At 34.7% G+C, this 19,471-nt stretch overlaps 1 protein-coding gene across 3 annotated transcripts in view; it reads right to left on the bottom strand.

Moving 5' to 3' along the window:
* The window catches only part of SECISBP2L (SECIS binding protein 2 like), a 63,388-nt gene that overhangs the window by 43,398 nt on the left and 519 nt on the right, over nt 1–19,471 (bottom strand). For 2 of the 3 annotated variants that reach the window (XM_040620652.1, XM_040620650.1), the window contains exons 2-7: nt 10,643–10,821; nt 8,052–8,376; nt 6,285–6,420; nt 1,196–1,425; nt 893–917; nt 411–526 (exon numbers count right to left, since the gene is read on the bottom strand). In XM_040620652.1, coding sequence (XP_040476586.1) covers nt 411–526; nt 893–917; nt 1,196–1,425; nt 6,285–6,420; nt 8,052–8,376; nt 10,643–10,821 — 1,011 coding nt within the window. The remainder of the gene's footprint in view (nt 1–410; nt 527–892; nt 918–1,195; nt 1,426–6,284; nt 6,421–8,051; nt 8,377–10,642; nt 10,822–19,471) is intronic. The other variant, XM_040620651.1, reaches the window with a different exon arrangement.

Raw genomic sequence — 19,471 nt, 5'->3', positions numbered from 1 at the left:
GGTCTAGTAAGGATACATGAACAAGACCGCAGTCCTAAAGTTCAAAGAATCAATATTTACGGCACTAAAATGCTTTTAAATTTTTTATATGGATAAGAAAAAGTCACAGCAGATGAAGCAGGATTGGAGGATATTCTTTTTTAAAAGTACGAAAATATCCAAATCTATTTCTTAAACACAATAAAACAGAAAATAACACACACCTATATACACATCACCTATAGTTAAGATTTTGCCATTTTGTTTCATTAAATAATAATTTTACTGGCTAAGCCATTTTAAAGTTACAGACATCGTGATATTTTATGATTATATAATACAATATGCATCTCCAAAAATTAAGGACAATGCCCTTCAAGACCACTATACCATTTACAATAATTCAGTTTCTCCAATCTAATTCAAATTACCTGTGAATTATTTCTTTGTTCAGTTTGCCTTCCACCTCTAGAAAATGTCTGATTTTTTTCCATCCAAGGTTTTTTCTGAGTTGCCTGGCAAGTTACATTGGACCAATTGACACTACCTGTAACCAATGAGATTTTAAAATATGATTTATTTACGAAAGATGCCAAAACCTCAATTATCCCTTAACTTTGTGTACTGAAAGTCAGTCACTATAAACGTAAAACTGGAAATTTCTCTACAAACTTTAAGTGGTATTCCAGTTCTTAGTGACTGAAGTGCCATCTTGCAGAATACCCCAATTTCTCAAATGAGAAATTTTCTCAAGTTTTATCAGCCCAACTGTACTTTCAAAGTAACGTGAACCTCTTTGGGAGATATCTAATATTTTTTTTTTGCCGTATCAGCAAACTTCATGCTTAAAAGCAAAACTCTGACATGGACAAAGAAGAAAGTATAGCAAAAACACTATGCAGAAAATAAGTACCTGTACATATAGATGATTCCACATGCTAAAAATAAAAACAAAAAAGACCATTATTTTCCGCTTAAGAGTCAACACCATATGCTTTCCAAAACATTTCATAACTTTGTCTAGAGTGAAGCATGCTTATTTACAATCTTAGAAAAATACTTCTCCATATATATTTTTCATATTAATATACAAAATACATTTTGATCCATTCTATTACTATTGGAATTAATGAAAAGAGATACTTAAGCTTTAGAGAAGATACAAAGATAATACTGACATAATGACTGATAAAGATATCAAAGCAGTGTTACATACATTCATGGTGCTAGAATCGGGATTTCTCAAAGCCCCTGCTGCAGGCTGGTTGTTGCTGTGTTTGGGACTGCAGTAGCCACTATCACTGTCAATGTCAGCTTCACTAGCCCCCTGCTCACTAGAGGATTCAGCAGTAGGGTGGGATGCTCTTCTCCTCCTGCCTTTGGACTTCCAGAGCATTGTGGCAGAGCTCTCCGAGAGAGATTTGTTAGCAATATCTGACGGGAAATCTATAAAGCAAGGGAGGTGAGACATCTCTTTGTGAGGACCAAACGGATAAATTCTTGTTAAATTATCTTTAAGGTTGTAAGAAAACGGAAGATATCTAACTTTGTAAATGGAGAAAACAAGTAAAAAATTTGGGGGGAAGATCATCAAAAGGTAAGGTGTTCCTGACATGTTGGTTTAGGACATGTATTTATTATGCCAAGAGAATAAAATATTTATACAAATATTAAAACAAACCACCATTACTCATTTAAGAAAAAGAACACCAATCCTTTTTAAGTCCACTGCATACGCCCACTGCCTCCTCTTCCTCCCCCAGAAGTTACCTCCATATGGAATTCTGTGTTTATCATTTCCTCACTTTTTAAAATAGCTTTTTCATGGATTTTTATATTCCTAAAACATTATAAATCATGTTATTTTGCAGATTTCGCTTTATAAAAATGAAATTACACTGTCCATTTTCTTTTGTGACTTGCTTTCCAGTCTGCCCCATTCCCCCAACACTAGTTTTGAGATTCTGATGGATGCGGCTGTAATTCATTAATGTCACTGGAATCTAGACTGCCTGCGTGTGATGAACACACCACACAGTACTTATCCTTTGTACCACTGATGGGATGCTTGGGTTGTGTGGGGGTTTTGCACTATTAAATAATACTGCTATAACCACTCTTATACAGACATTTGCACGTATATGTGCACGTGGAAGTTTAAGGTAAATACTGTTGGGTCTTATGGGATACACATATTCAATTTTACTTGGTAACGCCAAATCATTTTTAGGCAAACTGTTTAAAACCATTTACAACCCAACAGCAAGATATAAATATCCACAGTGATCCACATATTCTCCAAATACTTGATACTGTCTGCCAGGCTATAATTTTTGCCAATTGTTTGATACAAAAAGATGGCTCATTGTGGGTTTTAATTTGTATTTTCTTGCCTAATAATGAGGTTTGGTATCTTTTCTGATGCTTTTAGCCACTGATGTTTTCCCTTCTGTGAAATACTTAATTTTATTTTTCGATTGTTTGACTTCTGCCTATTTTGCATTTCACAAATTGTAATCAAAAGACATTTTAAAAACTCTTACAATGTCCTCCTACCCTAACAAATAACAATTTTTCTTTTTCTATATTTCCACCCATAATTTTTATACAGCATCAATACAATTTTGAGTTGGGCTATTTAATATAATGTATATATGTTCTTCATAATTATAATGTGAGAAGGCTCTATATTATTCCACTGAGTGGATGTCTACACTTCTCTTGACTTGCCACCTGTTACTAAACATTAGGAAGCTTTCAGTGTACTACTGCAATCTGAATCTTTCATCCAACTGTCCTTTTTCTTTCTAGGGAAATATATTTTAGATACATTTTAGATACATTCACAGGAGATACATTTTAGATACATTCACAGGAGAAGGACAGTTGGGTCAAAGGAAAGACTCCTATAGTACCCCCAAACTGTTTCAGCCCCCTGGTACTGTGTCCCACGGCCGTGAGAACAAGGTGGGATCATTTTCTTATTCATGCATATGAATTTTTTACATCTTCATACTAATATTTTTTCACTGATAGGCATAGAAAAAATCTTTTCCAAGTTTGTGGCTTATTCTTTCACTCACTTTTGACAGACCAGAATTTATTTCAGAAAGTTCCCTCTGGGGTGCCTGGGTGGCTCAGTCGTTAAGCATCTGCCTTTGGCTCAGGTCATGATCCCAGGGTCCTGGGGATCAAGCCCCGCACTGGGCTCCCTGCTCAGCAGCAGGAAGCCTGCTTCTCCCTCTCCCACTCCCCCTGCTGGTGTTCCCTCTCTCGCTGTGTCTCTCTGTGTCCAATAAATAAATAAAATCTTCAAAAAGAAAAAAAAAAAGAAAAATGAAAGAAATAGTTCCCTCCCTACCATCATAAAGATATCTGCCTACATTTCCTTTTACTGTGGTTTTCCCATTTGTCCTTAATCCACCTAAAAAAGATTTGCATGGGGTGTAAATTAGGTTTCTGTAATGCTATCTCTATTACTTTCCACACGTGTTTCCATATACATGTGAATCTGTTTCTGGGACACATGCTCTAGTTTTCTTATACTGCATTTTTTTTGTGTAAGCCTATAGGAAGTAAGGTAGTTTAATAGGTCTTGGTATTTAGAAAAAAAGTTCTTTTCTTCTCAAATGATCCTTTTAGAATTAGTTTATCAAGTTCCAAAAGAATTCCTATTAAAATTTTGATTAGAACTGCACTGAAGCCACAGACTGACTTAGGGGGAAATGACATTTGCAGTATCAAATTGTCCTAGATGAACAGGATATTTAGGGTTTTTTTTTTTTTTATGTCCTACCATAAAGTTAAGATTTTCTGCATATACGTCTTGTACATCTTTTGTAAAGTTTATTCCCAGAAACCTGCATTTTTGTTGCTATTATAAATGCCATCTTTTCTCAAATTTTGCTCATAATACACTGAAACTCACTTTTGTATATTATATACAGTCATCTTGTTAAACTCGTTAAATGCAAGCTTGTGTTCGAGAATAAAAACTTGTTACAAATTCCTTTAAGTTCTAGTATTTCATCCTACCTGTGACTGATACCAAGTAATCCTCAGAAATTAAAAACAAGTTAAACAAAAATACTGACAGAATGTGCAATCCACAGAATTTGGGGGAAAAAACCTAAAGAATAAGAATATGGATAAAAGATATTATCTTCTAATCAAGTTTTACCTTCATTTTTCGTTTTTTTTACTTCTATTAAAGCATAGTTGACACACAATGTCACATTAGTTTCAAGTGTACAACATAGTGATGCTATGAGTCTATATATACATTATGCTTTGCTCACCACAAGTGTAGCTACCATCAGCTACCCCCAACCCCGTGGCAACCATCAGTTTTTGTTCTCTGTGTTTACGGGTCTATTTCTGCAGGGTTTTTTTTTTTTAGATTCCACATATAAGTGAAATCATACATTATTTGTCTTTCTCCACCTGACTTACTTCACTTAGCACTACAGCCTATGGGTCCGTTAATGTTGTTGCAAACGGCAAGGTTTTATCCTTTTTATGACCGAGTAATATTCCACTATATATACACACCACATCTGCTTTATCCATTCTCCATTCATACCTATGGACACCTGGATTGCTTCCATACCTGGGCTATTGTCAATAATGTCACAATAAACGTAAGAGTAAATGTATCTTTTCAAATGAGTGTTTTCAATTTTTTTGGGTAAAATACCCAGTGGCGGAATTATTGGATCATTTGGTATTTCTATTTTTAGTTTTTTGAGGAATGTCCATACTGTTTTCCATAGTGGCTGCACCAATTTACATTCTCACTACATGAGGGTTCTTTTTTTCTCCACATCCTCATGAACATTTGTTACTTCTTGTCTTTTTGATTCTAGCCACACAAACAGGTGTAAGGTGATATCTTGTTGTGGTTTTGATTTGTATTTCCCTGATGATAGTGATGTTGAGCCTCTTTTTATGTGTCAGCTGGCCATTTGTAGGTCTTCTTTGGAAAAATGTATATTCAGGTCCTCTAGCCAATTTAAATCAGATTATCTGGGTTTTTTGGTACTGAGTAAATATTTTAGATATTAATCCCTATTGGAAATATGAACATCATCTCCCATTCCACAGGTTGCCTTTTTGTTTTGCTAATAGCTCATCTATTCATTTTCTAATTCTTATGCTTCAGAAGACTGTCTTTGTGTTCACTAAATGAGCAAACTGAAGAAGTAAGGATTTTTAAAAGCAGTCCCAGGGTTTAAAGCATGTAAAAGTCACTATGACTAGGAATAACCAAAACATAGAAAAGTTTGTAATATATTACGTTGTGATTCTTTTCTATAGCCTCTCCAAGCATTTGTTAATCCATTAATCTCACTGCTTTATGGCTACAAACTACACACAATGACTGTACTAGCAACAAGATTGTTTCTTAATGGATTCACAGATCCTTTCTTACTCCTAATGGATCTAAACAATTGTAAAAAAATAACTGAACTGATGTCACAAAAGAAAAGATACAGCCCAAATGAAAGAAAGTATGAACCATCAAATTTATTTTAAGCCAGAGTGGAGACTACAGAGGGATAAAAAGTAAATGTGCCTTTGAGCACATCTAATGCTTGGCCTTGGATCATTAACAAAAATTTTTTACTAGCATCAATGACAATGGGTCCAGAGACAGTTATCTACTCTACAGCTATTAAGCTGAGATCAGAGATACAAACTGGAATTCAATGATATAAACTGGAAAATATTAATTTTTATCTATTACCGGGATAAAGCTTCCTTATTTAAAATTTACAAAGTTCTCTAGAAAACTCTAGACAAAATGATATCCAACTAGTCCAAAATTTTTACTTGCTTGACAGGATATAGGTACCACTCACAGGTTTGGTTCAGATCTATGCTGAAATATGACACAGAAAACTTGCCAAGTTCTTTCTATAAAAATATTATACAATATTAGAGTATCCTATAAAGGGTTTTGAACTAGTTATAAAAACATACAAATGTGATTTCTGCCAAAATGAGTCCTCAGATTCCTACAATGTCTGCAATATTCCATCTCCAATTTCTGAACTGCTCCACTACTATATGGGGATAAGGACACCTCAAACCCTCCTCAAAAGTGCACATCAGCTGGCAAACAAGTTGAAAGAACATTATGGACATGGACTGCTTTTACCCTTCCTAGAGAATTTCACAAAGTGGCAGTATAAATGAAAGGATGAAAGTCTGGAAACTTAAAGAGTGGTACAGTCCACAATTATAAAGTCAATACATGAAAACAGATAAAACTCAGTGATGTATACATAACCACTCTTGCTTACCAGTCTGCTGTGAAGCATCTACCAGAAGCACAATTTTTGACCGATTATCAGGACCTGCTGCATTTGTCTCTTTCTGAGTAGCTACACTTTTCACCAGTGGCCTTTTGCTTTTTATGTGCTGTTGTAAAAGCTGCTGCTGATTTAAGCACAAAAAAATAATAATAATTTAAAATCCTACTCAATGTACTAAACATTATAAAATACATATCCACTATAAAACACACCTAAATGTTTGCTCTAAATTAGTGGCTCCCAATCTATGGGGAAAGAGGGTTACTGTGTTAGGAATTCATGAAATTATCTGCATTTTAATTATACGTTAAATGATGGATCATACACACACATTTTAATACTATTTTTCAAAGAACTATTAACACTACTATGACTAATAAAATATTAATGAATTTTTAATTATTACTTGTACTTCGTATTTTCTCAATCAATAATTAATAAATGATAGAAGTATAAGCATGTCATATAAGAGGTTGTAAATTTTTATTTAGAAGGGTAATAAAAAGGGTAGTAGCTTTCCCAAGGAATAAATTTTCCTTTCATGATACCAAGAAAGTACCAAAAAAATTCTGCTTTAGAGCTTAAAAAGAAAATATAAAAAAAGCTGATCCTTTCCTTCACTTTTTAAAACAGGAGTATTCATCACTTAAATAGCAATTTATATAACAGAACTCTGAATTTAACTTCCTAAACTGAAGTGCTGGAAATGCACTCTGAGAAATCATGTTTCTTCACCATCTGAAAGTTATATACTTCTGTCTTACTTCCAATACGTATTTCTTTACATTCTCCAGAGGTCCCAAAACAATTTCCCTTGACCCAGTGTTTCCATGAGCAAAGACTAAAAGATTTTTAAAGCAAACTGTGCTGCATGTTTGCATTTTAATTTGTAAAAAGTATGTCAGAAGACAGCAAAGACTTTTCACTGAAGAAGCTGGGCTAATGGAATCTAGGAAAGCATCAACTCCTTGATGATAGAGCCAAGAAATCACTCTACCTTCTAGAAGTGCTGAGAAGAAACATGGTTTTTCTTCTTACTTGCTTTGATATTAAGGCCTCAATATAAAAGTAACCTTTTAGTTAAGAAACAGTTACCTAGAATAACCTTAAATCTCTTGTGTTTTCAAGGCCTTCATGTCTCCCTTTTTTTTTTAACTTAGTCAAAAGGCTGATCTTTAGAGTAGTTTCACACATTTATCTTTCATTTTCTTCAGCCCTAGGAGACCCTGTGTTCACATAATATAGTAAAGCAACACTTGACTAACAAAGTGCTATTGCTACGAAAAATTCACAGACTAGCCACGATGAAATTGAAGGGATTTAATGAATCACAAATGTTGTTCTCCATAACATCTCCTGCTGATTTCTGAAGACCGGAATATATGAAGTGCATTAGTCATTCAACACCACTGGCATAGGATCCAAACTCTCACTTATAAACACTGGTATCACTATGCAATTTTTATCACTAAATTAAAATAATTTAGAAATATTTGTGTATTATGATTATGTAAAACTTTCTGAAGGAACCTGAAGATGACTGTAAATCATATCATCAATTAAGAATAAGGCACAATAAAAAACAGGAAAAATTATTTTACAAATGCTCTACCCTTGACTATTTTATAACAGTGAACGAAATGTTTTATAGTAAATTCAGCATCAAAGGCTAATCAAGACCAGTAGCAAATTACTTACACTATTATTAACAACAGATATATCAAACATAAAAAGCAATCAAAGTAAGTCACTTACTTTTGGTACAACTGGTCCTCTGTTACTGTTTCTGCTCCGATGACTGGACAATGGGAAGACCTGTCCAAGCTGATTTGGACGCTCAGTGCATTCTGTGGTTATAGTATTTACAGTATTTGCGGCCTGAAAGGTGTTGGAGTAAGGTGTAGGAAAAGGATGATAGAATCCCATAACTTGGGCACATGGTGCTGGCATCAGCTGATAATATGTATACTCTGTAGAGACAGGTGGCTGAGCAGATATAATAGGGTAGGCAAGGTATGGTCCAGCAGGGTTTGGATTGGGCTGTTGCCATCGTATATCATTGTTATATAATGGAAACTGTCTGTTAAAATCAAATAAAAAAAAGAAATATATTGACAAGTCTGAAAGTAATGCTGAAGCAAAACCTCTTAATTCATTTTAATTTAAAGAGTACAGAACAGTGCCTTCATAATAAAAAGGAAATAAAATTATCACCTTACAAATTTCTTTGCTGTAATTAGAGATTATTATATACATGTAATAACAACTTAAATGACAGTACAAAGGAATTCAACCTGATAGTTCTGCTGCATTTCAAAATTTTAAAAGTACATACCATTCTTATTTATATAAACTCTCTTCTCAACCTCCTCAAGGTATTTCTGCCTGAAAGTTAAACACCTAGCTGCTGGATCTGTAAACAAAAGCAGTCCAAAGTCCCCATCCAATGCTAACAACTGTGATAACCTTCTGCAAACAGCAGGGTAAGGTGATCACTGTGTACGGTGATCATTACAATGGGTGATTTGATTCCTCCACCTCTCATTCTTTTGCTCAGTCCCAGGGGCTCCTACTCCTCTCCTGTACTTCCCAAACCATGTGGCCAAGTCAAGCTCTTTTCCTGGCTCCCCTCTTTGGCAATCGAAGCACGTTCCAGATCCAAGGGTAAGAAGAGACAAGGCAAGCCTGTCCACTGCCATCCTATTCCTAGCACTCGAGCCTCTTCTAGTGCAATTCCTGTAAAGCATCAGCAAGATTCTTCCCATCTCTGCAGTCCTTACAGAAGGTTGCTGCCGAAGAATGAGGGGTCATGGGGAGCTGGAGCAATGAGCTTTTCCTCGCTACTCCCACAACAAAGCACAATGGAAAAATGTTCACTGCCATAATTTTTAAAAATACTTTTAATCCACTGGCTGGTTTATTCACGAATTCAAAAGATTATTTAGGGGCGCCTGGGTGGTACAGCGGTTGAGCGTCTGCCTTTGGCTCAGGGCGTGATCCTGGCATTGTGGGATCGAGCCCCACATCAGGCTCCTCTGCTATGAGCCTGCTTCTTCCTCTCCCACTCCCCCTGCTTGTGTTCCCTCTCTCGCTGGCTGTCTCTATCTCCGTCAAATAAATAAATAAAATCTTTAAAAAAAAAAAAAGATTATTTAGTATGGTAAGAAAAATTAACTGTACTTAACACTTGGCCATTTTGTCAAATACAAAAAAACAGTATTATTAAATGTGGTTGATAAGTCGCTTCAAACATAGCCATATATAGGTCAAAATTTTTTGACATAATGCTAACTTCAATTGAGAAGGATCCCTTACTCTTTGCCCAATCCCCTCTAAAACTATAGTTTTAGAGATTATTAACCTGAATATTTAATATTTCATACAGTAGCTTAGTGGCCACCTATCTCTTACATGGAGAATGTCTGAAAGAATGTGCCTTGGCCCGCTAGTGTGCCACATGATGGCTTAGAGGCGTGCAGATATATTGACTGCATTTGCCTTTGGGGTGGCTGGGCAGAGGCTAGAGCCCAGATGCCTCATCTATTTATCCCAGAGTGCTAGAGAAGTATAATTTTCCATGTGTGATATAAAGTACTTTCAATACAGCAATAAAATAAACTACACCAACAAAGTATCAATTGCTCAGTCTAAGCAGGGTTAAAAAGGCTATCTCGACTATCACAAGTTACGCCCTAACCACCAGGTCACACATTATCTGAATTGCAAGCGTTTTGCTAAATCACCCTGTGACTACAGCACAGAAGGTAAATTTAAACTAGAATCAGAGTCCAGAAATATATGTTAACCATAAATGCTTCAATGTTAAGGACTATCCCTTGGTTTTTTCTTCTTATGCCAGACTGTCCTGGAAATTATGATCAGATACCTAATCTTTAAAAAGGGTTTCCGTTCACCACTTTCTGAATATTCATTCCTCCCTCGGTATCAATTTATTTCAAAGTAATTTTAATGACTTATTGTAGGAGATACATCCAAAAAACTCCATTTCCTCTTAGAAAGAATGAGTAAAAAACCCCACGTTAACAATTTTCAGATTTCTACTTCATTTGATTTTATTTACTTCTCTTAAAAAAGAGAAATGGCTAATGTTTAAAAGTTACAAATGGAGGGGCGCCTGGCAGGCTCAGTCGGTGGAGCATGGGACTCTTGATCTCAAGTTTGTAAATTGAATCCCCACGTTGGCCGTAGAGATTACAAAAAATAATAATGAATAAACCTGAAAAAAGAAAAAGTTACAAAAGAAAAAAATGAAGAAGTATGCCTTGCCAATATCTGTATTTCCCTACTCACCCCCACAAAAAAGAAAGTAATAATAAACAAATTACCTATTGGACTGGTTTTCCTGCACGAATGGGTAACAAGTAATCAGGTAGCTGGGAATTGGAGTTGGTTCTACACCAGAAACATTTCCATTATCATTTGGGAGTGCCATCGGGATCATAAATGTATCAGGATTCTTCTTCTGGGGAATAAACGGCTCTACCTCAGCTGATAGCTTGACATTCTTCAAAGAGAAAGTAAAACACACTATTAACAAAGGAGCAAAAAACGTAATACAAATTCACAATTTAACAATGGAAGAGTCAGTGTTTACAAGGAGTAATTAGATCTCCTCAGTATTAGAAAACATCCAAAGGAACAGCAATGTCAAAATAGCTAAATACGATTATTTAGGCAGAGCCGTCGAATAAAACAGGGAAATGCTTAACAAAAGTTCTTGCATTTTAATGAAATCATTTCTTACATAACCAAAGCTGTTAAAACAATTAAGAGAACCAGGAAGTCAGACTGGAGTCCAAAAATAAAGCTGGTAGTAAGAAATCCAGCTCTTCAGACAAAACAATGCTTTTAACTACTTTTGTTAGGAGGGAAAATCATTAAACAGAGTTCTGAAGGATAATCACTTTATACTTGTTTGACTAGTCTAAAAAATAGTCTATTTCCATCCATTTCAGGAAATTAGATTAGTATGGTTTAATTAAAAGGAAGGAAGATGTCCAAGATTACTGAAAAAAAAAACAAAAAAACAACTTAACATAGGGGCAAGAAACTTTTGGTTCACGGTTAAACTAGAAGAAAAAATGAGTACTTTAGTTTCCCAGCAGACAACCTGAGTACACTAAAGTGATCCAGAACATGTATTCCCATTTTAGTTTATTTTGTATCTTTTCTTACAAAAATATCTACAGAAATTTAAAAGATATCTTTAAAAGACTAAAGTATTTTAGGATGCACATGTGGGTGACAAAACAATAAAGAAAAGTAAATAAGATCTGGGATAAGGGGGCGCCTGTATAGCGCAGTCGTTAAGCGTCTGCCTTCCGCTCAGGTCGTGATCCCGGCGTTATGGGATCGAGCCCCACATCAGGCTCCTCCGCTATGAGCCTGCTTCTTCCTCTCCCACTCCCCCTGCTTGTCTTCCCTCTCTCGCTAGCTGTCTCTCTGTCAAATAAATAAATAAAATCTTTAAAAAAAAAGATTAAAAAAAAAGATCTGGGATAAAAGTCAGGATAGGAATTACTCATATGAAATTACTCATGTAAAACAGAGTTGTGATCACAAGGAGGCACCTGGAGAGCTTCTGAGTGCCTGACAACATTCTATATCCTAACTTGGGTGATAATTACAAGGCATTCACCTTATAATTCATTTAGCTATACATTGTTTTTATGCAGTTTTCCTTCTGTATTTAACAACAAATTTTTAAAATTTAATTATAAAAAGAAAAAACCTATAGGCACATTCTGTAAAAGTAGAATGTTAAAAACCACATAAATATCACAATCTAAAAAGATATTAAACTCTTCTTTAAGAAACCAGTAAGTGAAATGCAATCCAATGTTTCAACCACTCAAATCAATTACATCAAAGCAATAGTCCTAGACCTTTTGCCCAACAAACCCAGTAGCATTTATTGGAAGCTCTGAGCAAGGCAGAGTTCACAGAATAAATGTCAGGAATGTTTCTCACAAAGGTAATCAGTAATAAATGCAAGAAAATCTGAAGACAAAATCTAAAGACTTAATATGCGCAATAGAGAGCCTTTATTCATATAAATTATTCTCTAAAAAGAGTCCACTGGAAATATTCAGAATGCTTATAAAAAGATGGGGAGAGAGAAGAAATCTGAACTATTCATAGCAGTATTAATTCAACGTCCTTCCTACCTGATTAAATTTTGAAATCTACTTTTATACTATTAACCAAATCGGACATAGAGACACTACTTGCACTTAATGAATACAGTATCTGTGAGCTGGAGCTAGTTTCTTGAATTTCAACCCTGGAGGCAAAAACTCCTTCAAATGCTAATAGTCTAAGTCATTAACTTTCACTGTGATAGTCAACAGAACTCAAAAATTATTTGTGTAAGGTATAAAATATCAATCTAATAAATGTTCCCCCAGGAGGAAATTAGGGGAAAAGGCTGATTTTCAACAATAATGAACAGAACGGAAACTTGCTTTATACAGTTCATGCATAGGCATAAAAAGAGGGAAAACTGAAATCACATTTTACACTGAAAACATAATTTTTAGGATATCTTTGAAAAATCTAAAAAGTCCTTTTGAACATATGACAACTCTCTGAACAGTTTTATAGATCTGTATTAGAAGGCATTAGGACTTTTTTAAAGCAAAGAATATGATCATATCAAATTTCCACATGAAAAAGAAACTAATGTAATTATAAAGAAATAAGATAATTTAAAGATAGTAAGTTTCTAGACACCTCCTTCCAAATAGTACCAACTCATAAATTACTTTGGTAACAAATTCAAATTCTTGCTCAAGTCAAAAGTTGCAACAAGTTTTTATACTTAGTTTCATTTTACTTTGTAAGAGTTTTATGAACTTAGGTAACCTGTCAAAAAAGTGTCATGCACAATTTATAATTGATATCTGTACATATACACAGTATATACCCTTAAATATTAAAGTTTGTAATGATTTCTATTCTAAGTGTAATTCTAGGTATCAGAGTTCAACAATAAAATTCACAAACACTGAAGTGATCCTTTGTTTTTAGCAAAAAAGAGAAGCTGCTGTAGTCAACAGCTGCACAAACAGAAGATGTCACTAGTAGGAACAGACTGGCAAACTTTCTCCTACAGTTACAACTCTCTATGGTCTTAAAAGTTGTTTGTTGTGACTTTGGGGCTTTCAGTATCAGACATTAAAATGAAGCATCTGCTATTCTCAGGCCTAAAAAGTAGAAGTTAAATCCCGGAACTATTCTCAAAATTCCACATAATAAAGCCCATATAGACAATATGTTAAGTAACAAATTCTGGCAGTATTTCAATTATATTAGTATAGAAATCAAAGAAAAATGTCCTACATAGTAGACAACAAAACATTACGAAAAAATTAGACTAGTTACTTCATACAATGATATTTCTTAGTTTGAATTTTTTAGTCTACTTATAGACAAGATCTATTTTTTAGGAATCAGAAATTTTATAGCAGAGTTGTCTCCTTAAAGTAAATATAAATGTAAAATAAGTCTGAACTACACAAAGTCTAATTATCCCTGTACTACTATTTGTTTAAAAAAAAACCACTATCTACATAGTAAAATTATCTTTAATTTTCAGAAATTATTTCAGAATTTTCCAAATAAATGAAAAATCATAATAATCCCAGAAATCTGTACTGGAAAAAAAACAAAACAAAACATAAGCAGTTTCACATTCCTTTTAAATTCAGCATATATTAAAATAAATGTCAGTAATAAAACTTCTTTGATGTGAATAACCTAGAAAACCCAAGAATTTATCAGAACATAAAAATATAAAAGCCTTCTTTAAAAAGAGTGTATTAAACAAATGCACTCAGATCACTGAGAGCCTATCTAAATTCAACAAACATGCACTGAGTACATGTTCTGGAAAGAGTGCTGTACTAGACTGGTTTAGGGAAAATGCACAAACATTACTATGAAGCACCCAACAGCAGGAAATGCACACTAAACTCCTCTGGGACAGAACCTCCTGGTGTGTGCAAATAATTTTCCCAGATTAAGCAACAGAAAGAAAACACCCACTTAAAATCAAAACTGAAGTAGAACATAATAAGCACTCTCCCACAGTGAAATTTCAGTATGTACCACACACCTACAGAAAAAATATGACCATGGAAACCCTCCACATCCTTTCTATATTAAGGTAAAAATACAATATATCAAACATTAAGATATCTTGCATTTCATGGCCAAAGAAAAATGTCTTCCAATGGAAAAAAATGACTAATGCTTAAGAGATACCTGCTGGCTGTATTGTTTTTTATTGCAGTGACTTACACTGAAAGTAAACACCTGACAAATCAATTGCAGTAGTTATATACGTAAGTTTCGCAAGACTTCAGATAATATTGAGAAAAAAATCAAAATATTTAACTGAGACTGCCCACTTGATTTACTATTCAGATCCCTTCCTCTTTTCTTAAAAGAGACCACACCTAATCCTATTAAAGTACCTTACGGTACTTTTCTAAAAATCAGCTCTCTAAATTTAATACTGGTTTTTGAATTATCTAATTTATTAATTTCTGGTTTTGTATTTGTTTTCCTCTATTGCTTTGATAGGGTTTTCCTGCTAACTTCTAGCCCTGGACACTTAATTTTTATTTACCTTTTAAAATGTTTAATAATGAAAGCATTTATGACTATGCATTTGCCTCAGAGTATAGCTTCAGCCACATCCCATAGGTTTTCATATGTATTACTTTTTCAATAACCCATAATTCTACTTTTTAATCTCCTCTATGTCATTAGGGCTTAGGGAAAAATGTCTTTTTAAATTTATAAATGTTGGGGTGCCTGGGTGTCTCAGTCGCTTGAGCATCTGACTCTTGGTTTTGGCTCAGGTCATGGTCTTGGGGTCCTAGCATCCAGCACTGCATTGGGCTTCCCATTCAGTGGGGAGCCTGATTCCCCTCTCTCTCCCTCTGCCCTGCCCCCCCACTCTCTATCAAATAAAGAAATCTTAAAAAAAAAAAAAAAGTTAAATTTCCAAAGGTCATTTTACTTCCCTTTTGATTACGAAAGTATTATTTTTAAAACCTGTTAAGATAATCATTTACTTATATTCATAAAGGCCAACTACCAAGTATTACTGAATAATAAATGTTTTATAGCAACTTATTTAGAATATATTTAGTTTGCAATGCTGATACTATTTGAAGTTTATCAATTATTTAAAGGAAAGAATTTTAAGCCAGATGATTTTGTATCTTTATTGGTGAACAGCACTTTGCATGAAGTCATCTGTATTTGTGACATGTTTGCTTTTCTAAGAGTTAAAGACATTGGTGATCTATAATTTTGTAAATTCTTTTATTTTATTTATTTTACATTTTTTGTTTTTATAAACATTTTTAATTTAAATTCAATTAATTAACATATAATGTATTATCGGTTTCAGAGGTACAGGTCTGTGATTCATCAGTCTTATATAAATCCCAGTGCTCATCACATCACATGCCCTCCTTAATGTCCATCACCCAGTTACCCCATCCCTCCCCTCCAGCAGCCCTCAATTTATTTCCTATGATTAAGAGTCTCTTATGGTTTGTCTCCCTCTCTGGTTTTGTCTTCTTTTGTTTTTTTCCTCTCTTCCCCTATGATCTCTGTTTTATTTCTTAAATTCCACATATCAGTGAAATCATATGATAATTATCTTTCTCTGATTGACTTATTTTGCTTTGCATAATACCCTCTAGTTCATCCACGTCATTGCAAACGGCAAGATTTCATTTTTCGATGGCTGTGTAATATTCCATTCTATATATATACCACATCTTCTTTATCCATTCATCTGTCAGTGGATATCTGGGCTCTTTCCACAGTTTAGCTATTGTGGACACTGCTGCTATAAACATTGGGGTGCAGGTGCCCCTTTGGATCACTACATTTGTATCTTTGGGCTAAATACTCAGTAGTTCAATTGCTGGGTCGTTAGGGTAACTCTATTTTCAACTTTCTGAGGAACCTCCATACTGTTTTCCGGAAAGGCTGCACCAGCTTGCATTCCCACCAACACTGAAGGAGGGTTCCCCTTTCTCTGCATCCTCACCAATATCTGTCATTTCCTGACTTGTTAGTTTTAGCGATTCTGAGTGGTGTGAGGTGGTATCACATTGGGTTTTTTATTCATATTTCCCTGATGCCAAGTAAAGAACTTATCTAAGGACGCCTGGGTAGCTCAGCAGGTTAAGTATCTGCCTTCAGCTCAGCTGACAATCCCAGAGACCTGGGATTGAGTCCCACATCAGGCTTCTTACACAGAGGAGAGTCTGCTTCTCCTTCTGCCTGCCACTCCCCCTGCTTGTGCTCTCTCTCTTCCCCCTACTCTCTCTCTCTGACAAATAAATAAAATCTTTAAAAAACTTATCTAATGTTAACATACTAAAAATTAAGCCAATGTTTAAATTATTTGTTAATAGAAAAGATACTGTAAACTTCAAGTGTTTTGTTTATTTTTTTAAAAATCTCAAAACACTGTCTTAAATTTCCTAAAAATAGAAACATTAAGCCTTTTATGAACAAATAAAGTCCATGATTTATTTTTCACATCCCTTTACAACAACTATTTCCCCCCACAAGGAAGGAAGGAAGGAAGGAAGGAAGGAAGGAAGGAAGGAAAGAAAGAAAGAAAGAAAGAAAGAAAGAAAGAAAGAAAGAAAGAAAGAAAAAGGCATATACCAAGTAATAACTGTTCTTAGAACATCTAACTCTGGCAATTAAAATTAAATTACTTGTTTTGATTTAATACAGTCTTGCTAAAAGAGAATACTCCTTACATACTCTTTTGGTTGTAACATTCTTTCAAATAGTCACTATTGCAATTAAAACTATTATCTAGCATGTATTCCCAGTAACTTACTTTTTATAATCTTGATCAACATATATTACAATTTATCCTTTTATCAAAGATTTTATTTTTTTAAAAGAGCAATATGAATGCCTTCAGGCAAAACATGCTAGATTTTTTTTTTTTTAAGTTACACTTGTGCAATACTCCAAGGATTTCAATTAGGTTAACATGAAATGCAGTCTGTATTAAGTACTATTTTTTTAAAAATCAAATTTCTATAAATTGCTAATTACTACAATATTATGAGTAAGTTTTAATGCTGTTTAATGGCCCCTTCCACCAAATTCCCCAAAATTCTGAATATAAACCAACACTGGTTTATAGTGAAAAAACAAATATTTTGTGAGGGAAAATGGAAATTCAGATATCACATATATTTTTAGCGACTTTCATCTATCTAAATTCACTTCATTAGTAAAAATATAAAAGTATATTCCAAATAACCTCAAAAAGTCAGTACGTTACTCTAGGGTATAGTGGAAACAACGAAGAACTTCACAAAGTGGAGAAAGCTCAGTTCTACCCCTAATCTACCATTAAATTAATGGTTCTTAGCCTTTTTTCAGTGACAGATTCCTCTGAGAATATGATGAAAATAATGGAGTCTTGCCCCAGAAAAATGCTAATATAAAATGAAGCACACTCCTTCCAGGTCATCCATGGACCCCTGAATTAACTGCCTACAGCCGGAGCAAGGCAAAGCAGCACCACTTTTCTGTATCTCGGTTTCCTGTGAGTATGTAGCGGGTGGGAAGAGAGGGTGGTTAGAATTATTCTCTTACTCAAGGTTAGGCTGAGGAAGAGGCAGGAGGTACTAGAGTGAAAACAGGAATAAATTCTTCAACGGAAAACCTACATTCATGATTTCTTTCTAATCCTTAAATTTCTACAAGGTTTTAATAGGTTGCGGGCTTAAGAAAGATGTAGGATGAAAGAGGAATAGGTTCTCTAGTTTAAATAATCTGCTCACAGCACTTGCTGTTAAGATAAACACACACAAATAGCTATGCTAAATAGTTAATTATATTTCCTCTAAGATGAAAGGAACCATAAGTATACATATGGTAGCATTACTGGTTACAGTTCTGGCATCATGATGAAGGACCAATGAGTTTAACCTTTTCATTAGTGACACACATACAAGAAAATTGTTCAAGAAAATTTCCTATTCAATTGTCAGGCTTTGAAATTAAAGGCATTTCTGATAGGTGTCTTAAAATGTTTTTTTCATTAAATTGGATATAGGCTGTATATACCTTAGGTCACTGAAAAGCTAAGAGGCTCTGACCAATTTTGCTTTGGTAAATCCACGTATTATCTTATAAAACTCATCTGTGTTTCAAATTCATATTCTCATAATTTTTTTAATTAAAGCTTTTGTAAAAAACAAATATACGCGACTAGGAATCCGCCTACTAAAAGAGCCAGATTTCAAAATCAAAATTGACTCGACTAGCTACATATATACATATATACAGGAATTTGGAAATCTTGTCTCATTTATTCAGGTACTAATTATTTATTTGTAAAATAACTAGGCAAATCACTAGTCTTTTTCTCCTTCATCTATCTGCCTAGCTCAACACTGGGCAAAGCCTTCAACTGAAGAGAATGCATAGTCAATAATAAACTTCGATTTCATCAAATTTTAAGTCGTTCCATAGAAGTCTCAAGGATGAAAAATACTAACACTGGGGGGGGGACTCTTATTTTGGATTATTATTTACATTTTCATCATCCCTGACTTCCAGCAACTAGTCGCATGGATAATCAAGAATTTAATACAATTAAAAACAAAACTGAATACTAATGAAACTACTCTGTGAATATGAAAACGGTCTCGGAAATGAATTCATACTTCGGATCTAACGTTCTCAAAATATAAGCTCAATTTTCCAAAAGCACTAATTTTTGCAAAATAATTAGACAAAAAGGCAGGGGAAAACCATAGTATTTCATATCTTAAAGGAAACACCTCCCTAAAACCACTGCAAAAAACAATGCTCCGCTCAACGGAACGTTGAACCAAAAAGCCCATAACCCCCCTGCATCTGTAGTTATCACACATTCTCTGACAGTCTTTCTGGGTGAGAAGCCTTCGAAAGCCTTGCCACCTTGAAAACACATTCCAGGACTAAAGGCGGGGGGGGGGGGGGTTCTCGCTGGAAGTTATAAACCCTCCACTCGGGCAAGCACTGACAACTTGGGAGTCCTCTGGCCCCTTCCACCAAACCACGGAGGAGGGGCAAAAACGAGTCCCCAGTCCGGGGGGGGGGGG

The sequence above is a fragment of the Ursus maritimus genome, unplaced genomic scaffold, assembly GCF_017311325.1.
Source record: "Ursus maritimus isolate PB19 unplaced genomic scaffold, ASM1731132v1 scaffold_35, whole genome shotgun sequence".
In the NCBI taxonomy this organism is placed as follows: Eukaryota; Metazoa; Chordata; class Mammalia; order Carnivora; family Ursidae; genus Ursus; species Ursus maritimus.
The sequence above is the reverse complement of the archived record's forward strand: the minus strand, read 5'-3'. Positions and strand labels throughout refer to the sequence as shown.